The sequence below is a fragment of the Podarcis vaucheri genome, assembly GCF_965113315.1.
Source record: "Podarcis vaucheri genome assembly, chromosome: 13".
NCBI lineage: Eukaryota > Metazoa > Chordata > Lepidosauria > Squamata > Lacertidae > Podarcis > Podarcis vaucheri.
Window position 1 is genome coordinate 41,380,601 of NC_138751.1, and position 14,457 is coordinate 41,395,057.

Genomic DNA, 14,457 nt, shown 5'->3' on the forward strand with positions numbered 1-14,457 from the left:
AAAAAATGTTTGTGTGCTGCTACCCAAGCACTGATGATCGGATGTTTCTCAGCACTGAGGAAACTCTATAAGCAAGATTTCCCTAGCCCTGACAATGAGGGCTGCCAGAGCCTCCTTTGTCCAAACCTTGCCTTTTACCAGACGTCATATACAGTGGTACCTCGGGTTAAGAACTTAATTCATTCTGGAGGTCCGTTCTTAAAGCTGAAACTATTCTTAACCTGAGGTGCCACTTTAGCTAACGGGGCCTCCTGCTGTCGCTGCACTGCCACGGCGCAATTTCTGTTCTCATCCTGAAGCAAAGTTCTTAACCTGAGGTAATATTTCTAGGTTAGTGGAGTCTGTAAGCTGAAGCGTCTGTAACCTGAAGCATCTGTAACCCGAGGTACCACTGTACAATTAGTCAGGCAATAGGTAAGGAGGGGGTGTGGCTTGGGCAAACTATCCTCACGGGCCATAGGGAGGTTTGTGTCAGGAAAAAGCAGCAATGCAAAAGCCAGCTGCAGGTGGCTGGAAAGCAAAACAGGATGTTGTGGTCTGGAACTGTACTGGTGGGAAAAAGGGGCAGTCCATTCTCTGTACTGAGCACCGGATGTTAGCTCAGAGTGTCATCTGACCTGTGCTGGAAGTACTGGGGTGGAGCAGTTACTCTACTGCCAGAGTCTGGAGGGTACAGACACGTTTTCTCTGTACTGCTGAATGACAGGAATAAAACATGTAAAAGGACTCCTGTCTGTCTCTTTCTTCCCCTCCCTGGGGGAGTGCAGGGAGGGAGAGAAGGAGGAGGGTGTGTTCTCCTCACGTTTGAGGAAGATCGCCGATTTACGACCTTGCCTGCCGGGAGATGCAGACGGAAGGTCAACAAGGATTCCAGCCGAATGCCTGGAGTGAGGCCAGTGTACCTCTGACCGTGGGCTGGAATCATGACAGTTTGGTGGGCCTGAGTTCGCACGCAGGCCTGAAGTTCTCCACCCCAGTATAAAAATCCGTCCAACCCAGCCCTGCTGCCTTATGGAAGAATACTTGTGGCTTTAGGACTTACCTATGAACCCCATACTTCTACCAAGCACAAAAATGCCATTGAGGGCACCAATGTCAATATATTCGTCAGCTTCTTCCCTGCAATACAAACCAAGCAGTTCTTGCTTAAAACATGAATCCTATTGCATTGCGTATTTTCAGAGGCTGGTTAACATACAAAAGCCACATAGAAGCCACCCCTGCTCCCATGTGACACATACCACAGAATCCTGCTTCTAAAAAAAAAACCAAGATGGAGGCAAGAGCAGTTGCCAGAGATGAGACGCTCTTTTTCCTGACATTTAAACGAGCTTTCCCATCACAACCCAGTCAAGATAACCTGAGTGACCGTACTTCTATGTTGAAATTGTTTGGTTGTGCAAACCTACTATCCCTTAGCCCCGCTGCAACTCAGCTGTTGAGAATGGATTTTTTTAAAAAAATGATGGAAGCTTCTAATATACTTTAGTCAAGAGGTTATAGCTCAGTGACTGGGCAACCACATGCTATTGGGGAAGGGTTCACAAGAATCACAGGAAGCAGGAATAGGAAAGGCCTCTGTCTGAGACCTTGGAGGGTTGCTGTGGGTCTGGGTAAACCAGGTGTAACTCGTGTGGTGCCCTCTAGGAGTTGCTGAACTACAATTCCCACCATCCCAGACCATTAACCATTCTGGCTGGGGCTGAGGAGACTTGGGAGTCCAACATCATCTGGAAGGCACCAGATTAGGGAAGGATGCTTCAGTCATTTCCGTCTTACTTTGTATTTGGGAACATGCGAACAGTTCTTACAAACGCAAAGGCCATTTCATACCTCACATGGCAGCTGTTATGTACTGAAGTTCTCACCCTGGCCACCAGGAGTATCGTGCATATAGTTTTCACTCAGGTCCACGTCAGTTACTTTAGGCGGGAAACCCTGGGTTGTTGTTGCTAGAATGCTGACAGCCGGCTGCCTATAAAAGCAGGCCGGCTGCGCTGTTTGCTGTTCAGTTCTGTTCCAGCTTACAAATAAAGAGCTGCTTTGGAGAAATCGCTGCGTCGTTTGCTATGTCTGCCCACTATTTTACAGCAGCAGCATACCTTCCCTCCAACACACATACACACTCCCGTTTGTGTGGCTTTAAAAGAGGATTGGGCAAACTCAAGGCTACAAGCAATGATCTCTATGCTCTGCATCCACGGTCGCAGCACAGCAGTGGTTCTGAATAAGGTAAAAGGTAAAGGACCCCTGGACTCAGTCAAAGGCAGTCAAAGTGCAATCAAAGGTGACTATGGGGTTGCAGAGCTCATCTCATTTTCAGGCCAAGGAAGACGGCGTGTGTCCACAGACAGCTTTCTGGGTCATGTGGCCAGCAGGACTAAACCGCTTCTGGCGCAACGGGATACCGTGACGGAAGCCAGAGTGCACGGAAACGCCGTTTACCTTCCTGCCGCAGTGGTACCTATTTATCTACTCGCACTGGTGTACTTTTGAACTGCTAGGTTGGCAGGAGCTGGGACAGAGCAACATGAGCTCACTCTGTTGCGGGGATTTGAACCGCCAACCTTTTGATCAGCAGGCCCAAGAGGCTCAGTGGTTTAGACCGCAGCGCCACCCACATCCTGAATACCAGTGGCTAGAAACTGCAGGAGGGGAGAGCGCTCCTGTGCTTGGGGTCCTGTTTGTGGGTTTTTCCAGAGGAATCTGTTGGGCAGCTGTGAGAATGGATGCTAGACTACATGGGCCACTGGTCTGATTCAGTAGGCTCTTCTTTTCCACTGTCTCCACATACCCCTTTTGCATCTGAGGTGGCAACTGGGGCATCAAAAGATGCTATTTAAGCCTGCCTGTGGCTAATCAAATAATTAATCAGATTGACTGAAGTCTCGCATATGCTCCGACTCTAAACTACAGCTTCTACCTACTGGGTTTACTTCAACTCACTTGCACCCAAGATGCTTGGGAGCAGTTGTCTCATTTGATCAGGGCAATTCACCATAACCAAACTTCTGAACCACAATACAGACGCAGCTGGAGAATAATAAGACTGCTCACCGTGTGAAGGAGCCACAGTTCCTGAGCACATCAACAAAGGCCACACCAATGAACCCATCGACATTGAGGATGAGGTTGGGTTTCTGGGGTGGAAGAAAAGGGGAGGGGGAGGGATGGAAAAGTTAAGCTTCTTCCTTCAAGAGATTGTAGCAACATGCAGGGACTTGAATTCGGCTGGAAGTATTTCAGTGATAAATTGTGAGGCATTTATCAACTGATCTCTCTGGCTGGGGACATACAAATCTACTTAGAGTGGACCCGCTGAAATTAAAAAACCCAAGTTTAGTCACCTGTGGAGGAGTGAGGGAACATAGCCTTTAAAGGGATCCCTGGCACTGCCATAGAGCTCCTATTCCTGAGATTCTCCACAACAAGAGGTACCACAGCTTTCAGGTTCTAAGCGGTACAGAAAACATTGCCTACAGAATATGAAAACAAGGGCTGGGCCATGGGAAGAACCTGAGATTCTCCGGTCCAGTCCCTTGCACCTACAAGTGAAAATACTGCAATGCGCTCTACGTGGGGCTACCTTTGAAGGTGACCCGGAAACTACAATTAATCCAGAATGCAGCACCTAGACTGGTGACTGGAAGTGGCCGCTGAGACCACATAACACCGGTCCTGAAAGACCTGCATTGGCTCCCAGTATGTTTCCGGGCACAATTCAAAGTGTTGGTGCTGATCTTTAAAGCCCTAAATGGCCTCGGCCCAGTATACCTGCAGGAGAGTCTCCACCTCCACTGCCCGGACACTGAGCTCCAGCTCTGAGGACCTTCTGGCGGTTCCCTCCCTGCGAGAAGTGAGGTTACAGGGAACCAGGCAGAGGGCCTTCTCGGTGGTGGAACCGGCCCTCTTGGAACACCCTTCCACCAGATGTCAAGGAATAAACAACTATCTAACTTTTAGAAGACATCTGAAGGCAGCCCCATTTAGGAAAGTTTAGATAGGAAAGTTTTTAATGTTTGATCTTTTATCACATTATTAATTATTATTATTATTATTATTATTATTATTCTGTTGGGAGCTGGCCAGAGTGGCTGGGAGAACCCAGCCACATGGGCAGGGTATGTATGTATGTATTTTATTATTATTATTCTGAAGGGAGCAGCACTTTGCCTGAGATCCTGGAGAGTCAACTGCAGGCCAGATTTAGACTGTATCGTATTCCTAATTTTATTTGCATGCTTCCTATATCACTTCTCCAGTAAAATTTCCCTGTGACAACTGACTGGCTTAGCTGAACTACTGGCAGTTCCTTACATCTAGGTGTTATTCGTGTCCAGGCTTCCATTATGTAGCACAACTTGTTAATAACCATTTGCCTGGTCACCTATGGCAAGTAAGAATTGCTTGCAAGGAGTCCTGTTTGGAGACGTTTTTAGTGTGTGATGTTGTATTGTGCTTTTACTGTTTTTTGTTGGGAGCCACCCACAGTGGCTGGGGAAACCCAGTCAGATGGGCAGCTAATAATAATAATAATAATAATAATAATAATAATAATAATAATAGTAGTAGTAGTTGTTGTTGTTGTTGTCAGCACAGTTCTTTCCCAACCATCCATCCTAACCAGACGCATCCTTTTTCCCAGACTCTGTATGTACCACTAGTGATGAGGAGTAAGAATACTGGGGCAGATGGGCTAGTAAAATAAAACAACAGCCCAGTAACTCTTATTTTATGGACTTACAATATTTATGTACACTTAAAACTAGTGTGGTGCAGTAATTAAAGAGTACTGGACTAGGACCTGGGTGATTTGGGTTCAAATCCCCACTCAGCCGTGAAGTTTACGGGGTGATCTTGGGCCAGTCACCAACTCTCAGCCTAACCTACGGCACAGGGTTGTTCTGAGGATAAAATGGAGGTGGAGGGGAAACATCTACACCACTGTGAGCTCCTTGGGAAGAGAGGTGGGATATAAATATAATAATAAGCAAACAAATAAACATGTACCTCCCAGAGTGATGGGGTAGGACAAAAAGACCAAGGTTTAAAAAGTTGTCACCCAAAAAAAAGGGGGGGGAGGAGAAAAAGAAAAAGAGAAGGCTGATACCTTGGAAGTCGTAATTTTTTCCACTTCCAGTGCATAGTCTAGCAGAGGCGTCGCAGGGAAATGTTGTTTCACGTAATCCTTGAGGATCTGAACTCTCATATCTGGGTTATTGATCTACGAATTTGGAAAACAGAAATGAAAGAAATGGCACACTTTGGAAAAAGTAATCTCAATTAATAACCCCTCCCTTGGAACTCAACTTCGAACAGGCAGCTGTGTGCCCCTTTCCCACTACACCCTACCAGACTCTGTTCTCAGCACCTACCGATTTGACCCGGTGCCCAATGCCCATGATCAACTTCCCTTCTTTCTTCATCTTGTTCACGAACTCCATGGGGATGATGCCGCTGTCAAATGCTTTGCTGAACATCTTTGCCGCTGCATCCAGAGCACCACCAAACCTATCTCCCTGGATAGCAGCAAACAAGAAAGAAACTCACACTAAAACCAAAACTTCTGGGGATGGGTGGGTGTCAATAGACCAGGCTGAGGAGTACAGCTCTGATGAGGAATGGTGGGAGCCTCCCCCTCCCCCTGCCCAGGATCCTGAAGCTGTTCAGGAGCAGTAGAGATTTGGAACAATGGTTTGCAGAGGGGCACAGTTCTGAAGACAAAAGTTGGGGTGAACGGGGGGGGGGGTGAACAGCAAAGTGAAGAAGAACTGGAAGAGAGAGAGAGAGCTAACAGACTCTCTCTCGCCGGACAGTGTCCTGCCTATCAGTCCAAGGTCACGTAGAGCAGATAAGGTGGGCCACACAAAAAGCACAGTGGTTGCGAGATCAGGTTGCAAGGTGGAAACCTTAATTGGGAACACCGTCATTCCGAGAATGGCTGCTTTGTTCTTTCGCTGTGATCGTTAAAGACTCTTTAAATGGTAAGTGTCTCTTTTCGCTTTGTCCTGCTTATCTACGGCCAAGGGTCCCCGAAGCCTGACAGTGGGGAGTGGGGAAATCCTGATGTCCAGCGCCGAGGGCCTTCTGGCAGTTCCCTCACTGCGAGAAGCCAAGTTACAGGGAACCAGGCAGAGGGCCTTCTCGGTTGTGGCACCCGCCCTGTGGAACGCCCTCCCACCAGATGTCAAAGAGAACAATAATTACCAGACTTTTAGAAGACATCTGAAGGCAGCCCTGTTTAGGGAAGCTTTTAAAGTTTGATGCAGTACTGTATTTTAATATTTTGTTGGAAGCCGCCCAGAGTGGCAGGGGAAGCTCAGCTGGATGGGCGGGGTATACGTAATAAATTATTATTATTATTATTATCATTATCATCATCATCATCATCATCATCATCATCATCATCCTAAAATCAAAATAATACTAAAAAGTGCAAATAGGGGACAGAAGAGTCATGCAAGCGCCCTAGAATATTTGCTACACAGATTAAAGGACGCCCTATTGCAAGGCCATCTTTACATTGTATTTATGGGAACTGAAGCTCGTCCTGCACAGAACTTCAGCTATATTCCAACAAAGGCATCATTGGCGACTTTCGCCCGGCTGTTGTTCAATGCTTACGATTGTGAGCAGGCCCGAGGTGAGGCTGGATACGAGGTCCTTCCCAGCTCTTGCACAGACAATAGTGTTATGAGCTCCTGACACCGCTGGGCCGTGATCTGCCGTCACCATCAAGCACATCTCTATGAAGTGGCAGGCGTATTTGGGCAACCTGGGGGGCCAGAGATACGACTGTTATGTACTTTTGCCTTTAGAAGTTTCATTCTGCAACTGTTTTCAACTGCATCACAAAAAGCATCCAGCTTGAACGGAGGGATGAGAGAAATCTGCGAGCTTGCCAAGGGGTTGATAAGGTTCATTACTGAGTTACAGTGGTACCTCGGTTCTCAAACGCCTTGGTACTCAGACAACTTGGAACCCAAACACTGCAAATCCGGAAGTAAGTGTTCCGGTTTGCGAACTTATTTCAGAAGCCGAACGTGCTCCGTTTGGAGTGTTACGCTTCCGATTTGAGTGCCACGTTTCTGCTGTTTTTGCTATTTATTTTGCAGTTTTGTGGCTCTTTTTTGGTTTGTTTATGTGACTGTGTGGAACCCAGTTCAGCTACTGATTGATTGATTGATTGTGTGACTGCAGTACATTGTTTATTGCTTTCATTTTATGGACCAATGGTCTCATTAGGTAGTAAAATACATGTTAAATTGTTGTTTTAGGGGTTGTTTTTAAAAGTCTGCAACAGATTAATCCATTTTGCATTACTTTCTATGGGAAAGCGTGCCTTGGTTTTGGAACGCTTTGGTTTCGGAACGGACTTTTGGAACGGATTAAGTTTGAGAACCAAGGTACCACTGTATTTGAAGTTCGACAGCTCAATCCCCTTCCCAGGCTGAGAGAAAAATGGCGAGGACGGGATATTTATCAGGACAGTGTGATTTTTGCAGCTGCAAAACAATGAAGCTGGGGCGGAGCAATGGAGAATTCATGAAACAACAATGGGACCCTCGCTCCACCCAAGGCATAATGGAGAACAGCAACAACTGATAGACAAAATATATTACAAGGACAGGAAGAAACATTGCAGACAGGATAATTGATAAATCATCAAACCATCAATTCTAGCACGTGGGGGGCCACCTAAATTGTATAATTTGGTATCTCAATGATCGGTATTATTAATTGTATTATAATTTAGCATCATTACAATGAGTCTATGATTGGATTGTTGTAACTGAAAACTAATAAAAAAAATTATTTTTTTAAAAAGCAACCAACAGAATGGCACAGCCCGACTGACACATGCCATTTGTCGATTGATTATGTCTCCAAGGCTGGCAGGCGAACAACAACTGCGCTATCCATACAACTTTCAATTATAATTATTTCTTATGTTTTTGTGGGTTTAAGTTGTGTTTTATCTACAGTTTTATTATGTGCAATGTTCTTCACTGAGGAGGATTATAAATACAGTGGTACCTCAGTTTACGAACTTAATCCGTTCCGGAAGTCTGTTCTTAAACCAAAACCGTTCTTAAACCAAGGCGTGTTTTCCCTAATGAAGCCTCCTGCTGCCGGTGCCCTTACACCATTCGGATTCCATTCTTAGACCAAGGTGGTAAAGTTCTCAAACCAAGACACTACAGTGGTACCTCGGGTTAAGTACTTAATTCGTTCCGGAGGTCCGTTCTTAACCTGAAACTGTTCTTAACCTGAAGCACCACTTTAGCTAATGGGGTCTCCCGCTGCTGCCGCGCCGCCGGAGCACGATTTCTGTTCTCATCCTGAAGCAAAGTTCTTAACCCGAGGTAATATTTCTGGGTTAGTGGAGTCTGTAACCTGAAGCATATGTAACCTGAAGCATATGTAACCCGGGGTACCACTGTATTTCCGGTTTTGTGGAGTTTGTAAACCAAATCGTTCTTAAACTGGACTGTTCTTAAACTGAGGTACCACTGTACACTAATAATAGACAAATAATAACAAGCAGCGCAGTAACTACACTCACCTTCTCTGGAACCACAATAAGCCCAGAACACCCCCAATTCCCATTTCTTCCTTGAAGACTTCAGTGATGGGCATGCCGGCATAGATCAGTTCCTGGCCTCGTTCATCACAGATGCTAGTCATGAAAGAAGCTGGCTTCCGAATCAAACCAAGCTCCTGAAAGTTGAGTGCACAAACAAACAAAGAAGTTGTATAAACAACAAGAGAGAACCTGATCTAGACCTTGTGGAGGTTGCAGACCTGAGCTGGAGCAATTTCGTGTCAAACTGCTGGTGGGGACAAACAAACACTCTTCTAAACAGAGAATCCCCTCCATTAGAAACAAGGCTAGAACTCTTCTAGAACTGTTTTCTTTGTAAAGGAAATGCTTCTATATATTCAGTTCAGAAAGGTTTGCAGAAGACGTGTTGTAGACAGGGTAAATAAAAATCAATGATTTTTTACAAAAATAAAAAAAATAAAAATCAGATTTTTTTTAATTTAAATTGGTTTTTTTTTAATTTAAATCGGATTTTTGTGATTTAAATCAGATTTTTAAAATAAAATGCTTTTGGAGGGGAAATCTTTCTAAAGATAGTTTTCTATTTAAGTTCCATTATAGTCCAAAGGCTAGTCATCAGGAAATAAGGATATGTTTTAAGTTTTTCATGTGTGTCTAAGGTTGTTGTTTTTTTAAAAAAATTGTTTAACCACACCAGTTAACAAACATGAATATATATGCTATAATGTTATTGCTGAGTTAAGTAAATTGTCTAAATTGTTATTAAGGAAATGTTTATTTTTCTCCTTCCAATAAAGTACAGCAGAAAAGCTGTCCAAATATAAACAGTTAACTTATTAAACCTCACAATAATTTCATAATTATCTGTCTGTGTATTTCTAATAGTATAACCACATCAGCAATTTTTGACACAACTGTAAAAACTACCCTGAAAAATTATTATTCCAAAAATGAAACCTTCATCTGGTTGTGAATATTAAGATTATACCAGCAAGAATGAATCTTTCTGTAAAAAAAAAAAAAAAAGTTTTAAATCAAGACTTATGGACTGGTGATTTAAATCAAGTCTTACTGACTAGTGATTTAAATCGTGATTTAAATCGATTTGATTTAAATCAAATCCACTCTGGTTGTGGATAATGAAATTGTCCTTTTGCTTCCACCAATTTCTGTTAGCATAACACTTTGATTGTGTTATTCCAAGAAGCCATGCGTCCTCCTAGCTCTTTCAGTAACCACTTGGAAAACAGCAGACCTACCCTTGCCCACGAGTAATCCATTGGCACAGTAGGGGGAGGCACTTCCTGGGCTGGTTCAATCACTCCCTTGGAAACCAGATCTTCGTACACTGACCTGAGAGAAGGACATGGAAGAGGCTATGTGTTGGCCTGTTACAGCTTGATGAATGAATGAATGAATGAATGAATGAATCTTTATTTGCGTCAGCCATCGGCCATAGCAATGAAACAACAATACAGCTTGATGTTTGCTTGTTTGAAAAAAATATTACTTACTGAATCACATCGCCCAGCTCGTCAAAACTACGCGGTACAAAGACGCCCACTTCCTTCAGAGCTTGGTTCTTGGCCACTGCGGTTTCAGATGCCTGATTGGCACAAGCTCCAGCATGACCAAACTGTACCTGTTATAACAAGGATAGGTGGGTCTTTAGCAATGCCGGATTTACGTATAAGCTAAACAAGCTATAGCCTAGGGCCCCACTCTCTTGGGGGCCCCCAAAAAAATTTAAAGGAAAAAACCAACTAGATGTACATTTCCAAAATATAAGATAAAAAACAAATAAAATAAAACCTACATACAGCAATAGTGTTTTGTGTTGTGTAGGCTCCTCTGATGTAAGTAATGGGCCCCGCCTGCTCCCTGAAATATCACTGCTTTGCTCCTTTCTATATATAGGGTGCCTACATTCTGCATGAACTGGTTGCACGGCAACATGTGCAAATGGCTTTAGATATCCATTAGGTCCATAAATTACCATATAGCACAGGGGTCAGCAAACTTTTCCAGCAGGGGGCCAGTCCACTGTCCCTCAGACCTTATGGGGGGCAGACTATATGGGGGGGGGAATGAACAAATTCCTATGCCCCACATATAACCCAGAGGTGCATTTTAAATAAAAGCACACATTCTACTCATGTAAAAGCACCAGGCAGGCCCCACAAATAACCCAGAGATGCATTTTAAATAAAAGGGCACATTCTACACATGTAAAAACACGCCGATTCCCGGACTGACTGTCCGCGGGCCGGATTTAGAAGGCAATTGGGCCAGATCCGGCCCCCGGGCCTTAGTTTGCCTACCCATGATATAGCATATATATTCAACACAAAAAGACAGTGACAAATTGTTGCTGACAAAGAAGAAGAGTTTGGATTTGATATCCCGCTTTATCACTACCCTAAGGAGTCTCAAAGCAGCTAACATTCTCCTTTCCCTTCCTCCCCCACAACAAACACTCTGTCAGGTGAGTGAGGCTGAGAGACTTCAGAGAAGTGTGACTGGCCCAAGGACACCCAGCAGCTGCATGTGGAGGAGCGGAGACGTGAACCCGGTTCCCCAGATTACAAGTCTACCGCTCTTAACCACTGCACCACACTGGACAGCTGGACATATAAACTGGGCCCCATTACCTTCAGTAGCTTAGGGCCTCATCAAACCTAAATCCGGCCCTGGTCTTTAGCAAGACAAGTGTTTGATTCATTAAATTAACATCATAGCAAACAAATGCTCCTTAATGCCAGCTACTAGAAACCACAGGAGGGGTTTTTTTTTGGGGGGTGCTTTCATTTTCGAGCCCTGCTTGACGGTTTCCTGCAGCCCCTGCAGGAACAGGATACTGGACTATTGTCCTGATCCAAAAGGGCTTTTCTTCTGTTCGTATTTGGATGTTCCTCAACCTCATTTTCCCACTGAGAATCCAGCGGTCTCCTCTCTCGGTGCCAAAAGCTTCATCACAATGTAACTTGCACCTAGGAGCCCTTTTGGGTAGCTGCTGGGCTTGCATTGTGAGGTTTAGAGCTTACAGGTTAACAGCTCAGTGTGTCCTGCATCTGGGGAGGGGCTTTCTCCACATGGGGGGGGGGAGGCTGTTTTCTTGGTCTGTGAGTTACTTTCGTTTTTCTGCCGTGACAAGGAAGACGCAATGTCTGCATCTTCCGATGGATTGTTTAAGTAAAGGTAAAGGGACCCCTGACCATTAGGGTCCAGTCGTGACCAACTCTGGGGTTGCGGCGCTCATCTTGCTTTATTGGCCGAGGGAGCCGGTGTACAGTTTCTGGGTCATGTGGCCAGCATGACTAAGCCGCTTCTGGCAAACCAGAGCAGCGCACAGAAACGCTGTTTACCTTCCCGCCGGAGCGGTACCTATTTATCTACTTGCACTTTGATGTGCTTTCGAACTGCTAGGTTGGCAGGAGCTGGGACCGAGCAACGGGAGCTCACCCCGTCGCGGGGATTCGAACCGCTGACCTTCTGATCAGCAAGTCCTAGGCTCTGTGGTTTAACCCACAGCGCTACCCACGTCCCTTCCGTGGAAACATACCGGACCCCATATGCATTCCTAGTTTTAGAATCCATCATTTCGACAGCTGTTTAATATAATCAGAGATCCAGCACTCCCAACTATAATAAAGAGCTTTTCTACTCCCTATTCAATGTATTCCTCCCTTACCTCTGAAGAGAACATCGTGGCACAGGTCCCAATGCACCAGCAGACAACAGGCTTAGTGATCCGGCCTTCTTTAACACCCCTACAAATCTTGTACTCCTCCGTTCCTCCAATCTAAAAAAAAAGAAAAGAAAAAAGGAGTCAAGGGCAGCAACTCAACCCATGTGGGCACAGTGCTCTTTAAAACAGAAAGAAGTATTTTGCCAAATCAGTCCCCACTTTTGCAAGTGAAATTGGACCGCAAGGGCTTCAGAACTATAAAGAGAGCTACATAAAAAGATTACAACTCCCATCATCCCTAACGAGCAGGACCAGTAGTCAGGGATGGTGGGAAATGTAGTCCAAAAACTGCCAAAGACCCATGTTTGGGAAATCCTGTATCGAAGGATGAAGATGTGCAGATTTTGTTTTACCGTATTTTTCGCTCTATAGGACGCACCAGACCACAAGACGCACCTAGTTTTTGGAGGAGGAAAACAAGAAAAAAAATATTCTGAATCTCAGAAGGCAGAACAGCAAGAGGGATCGCTGTGCAGTGAAAGCAGCAATCCCTCTTGCTGTTCTGGCTTCTAGGATAGCTGGGCAGCCTGCATTCGCTCCATAAGATGCACACACATTTCCCCTTACTTTTTAGGAGGGAAAAAGTGAGTCTTATAGAGCAAAAAATACGGTAATTTAAATATTTGTATGCTGTTGTTCCATTCAATGCAGTAAACCCCATAAAATGAAAGGCCAGTGAGGTTGCTTTTTTTAAAGGCTACCTACAACACTCTCTCTCTCTCTCTCTCTCTCTCTCTCTCTCTCTCTCGTACCTTGGAAGTTGAACAGTTTAGTTCCCAAATGTTTTGGCTCCCAAATGTCACAATCCCGAAAGTGACCGTTCCGGTTTGCAAACTATTTTTGGAAGCTGAATGTCTGACAGCACACACGCACACACACACACACAGTCGTACCTCGGTTTTCGAACGTAATCCATTCCGGAAGACCGTTCGAGTTCCAAAATGTTTGAAATCCTAAAACTCAATACGGAAGCCTCAGTATGGAAAACTCAATACGGAAAACTCAGTACAGAAACTGCTGCAGCATGTTTGACTTCTGAGATGTGTTTGAAAACTGAAGCATCTACTTCCGGGTTTACGGCATTCAAAAACCAAGGTACCACTGTATTTAAAAGAACTCATAGAAGTCCCATATCTTCAGAGAAAAAGCAGCTGCAAAATAAAATACTTTCCCAAAGCCTGTATGCCAAATGCCAGGCAAAATAAGAGCGCAAGATGTCTAAAGGGAATACAGAGGTGCTGTTGGTCACGCTTCCTTCTGGAAGGAGGGGCTTTCGCAACAGTGGTGGCACAACTGAGAAGACAGTGCTCAGCAAATGCAAAGGAAGGTCATGTGAAGACTCAAGTCAGCCTCCTCTGTGGCCAAACATTCCTACTTCTGTAGTGTACAGTGGATACTAGGCATACTGACCACACAAATCATCATCTACTTCTAGATGAAGCTCTCAGAGCTACTACCAGTCAATGTAGACAATACAGAGCTAGATGGAGGAACGGGACTTATAAGGCAACTCCGTATATTCCTATGTTAAGCTGAAGCTACAAAGATACCATTGCCAAGTGATGCTGGAGACAGAAAAACAAACTTGAAGGTACTCACTTCTCCTAACACCACTATCATCTTCACCCCAGGTGTGTCTTGGTAGCGTAAAACGTGGTCCATGAAAGTGGAGCCAGGGTATCTAGGCACAAGGGAACAACATTTTTTTAATCAGGCATTTACAGTGGTGCCCCGCAAGATGAATGCCTCGCAAGACGGAAAACTCGCTAGACGAAAGAGTTTTCCGTTTTGGAGGTGCTTCACAAAACGAATCTCCTATGGGCTTGCTTCGCAAGACGAAAATGTCTTGCGAGTTCCTGCGGGTTCCCCCCCCTTTTGCTAAGCCGCTAAGCCGCTTATCAGCTGATCCGATAAGCCGATAAGCCGCTAAAAGCCGCTATAAGCGCTAATCCGTCAATGGGCTTGCTTCGCAAGACGAAAAAACCGCTAGATGAAGAGAATCACAGAACGGATTCTTTTCGTCTTGCGAGGCACCACTGTATGTTAAGAAGATTCTGCTGCTTAAAGAATATTGTACAACACAAACAGCCCAGATTTCAACTCCGGTCTCGAAGGCTCAACAATTTTTATCGACGGCTGTCTG

The 14,457-nt window shown here is 44.9% G+C and overlaps 1 protein-coding gene across 2 annotated transcripts in view; it reads right to left on the minus strand.

Annotated features, from left to right (window-relative positions):
* The window catches only part of ACLY (ATP citrate lyase), a 61,985-nt gene that overhangs the window by 1,950 nt on the left and 45,578 nt on the right, over positions 1-14,457 (minus strand). For both annotated transcript variants that reach the window (XM_082194732.1, XM_082194731.1), the window contains 10 exons: positions 13,914-13,995; positions 12,258-12,368; positions 10,081-10,208; positions 9,826-9,919; positions 8,567-8,721; positions 6,625-6,775; positions 5,376-5,519; positions 5,111-5,224; positions 3,058-3,140; positions 1,043-1,119 (listed from right to left, as the gene is read on the minus strand). In XM_082194732.1, the coding sequence (XP_082050858.1) occupies positions 1,043-1,119; positions 3,058-3,140; positions 5,111-5,224; positions 5,376-5,519; positions 6,625-6,775; positions 8,567-8,721; positions 9,826-9,919; positions 10,081-10,208; positions 12,258-12,368; positions 13,914-13,995 (1,139 nt within the window). The remainder of the gene's footprint in view (positions 1-1,042; positions 1,120-3,057; positions 3,141-5,110; positions 5,225-5,375; positions 5,520-6,624; positions 6,776-8,566; positions 8,722-9,825; positions 9,920-10,080; positions 10,209-12,257; positions 12,369-13,913; positions 13,996-14,457) is intronic.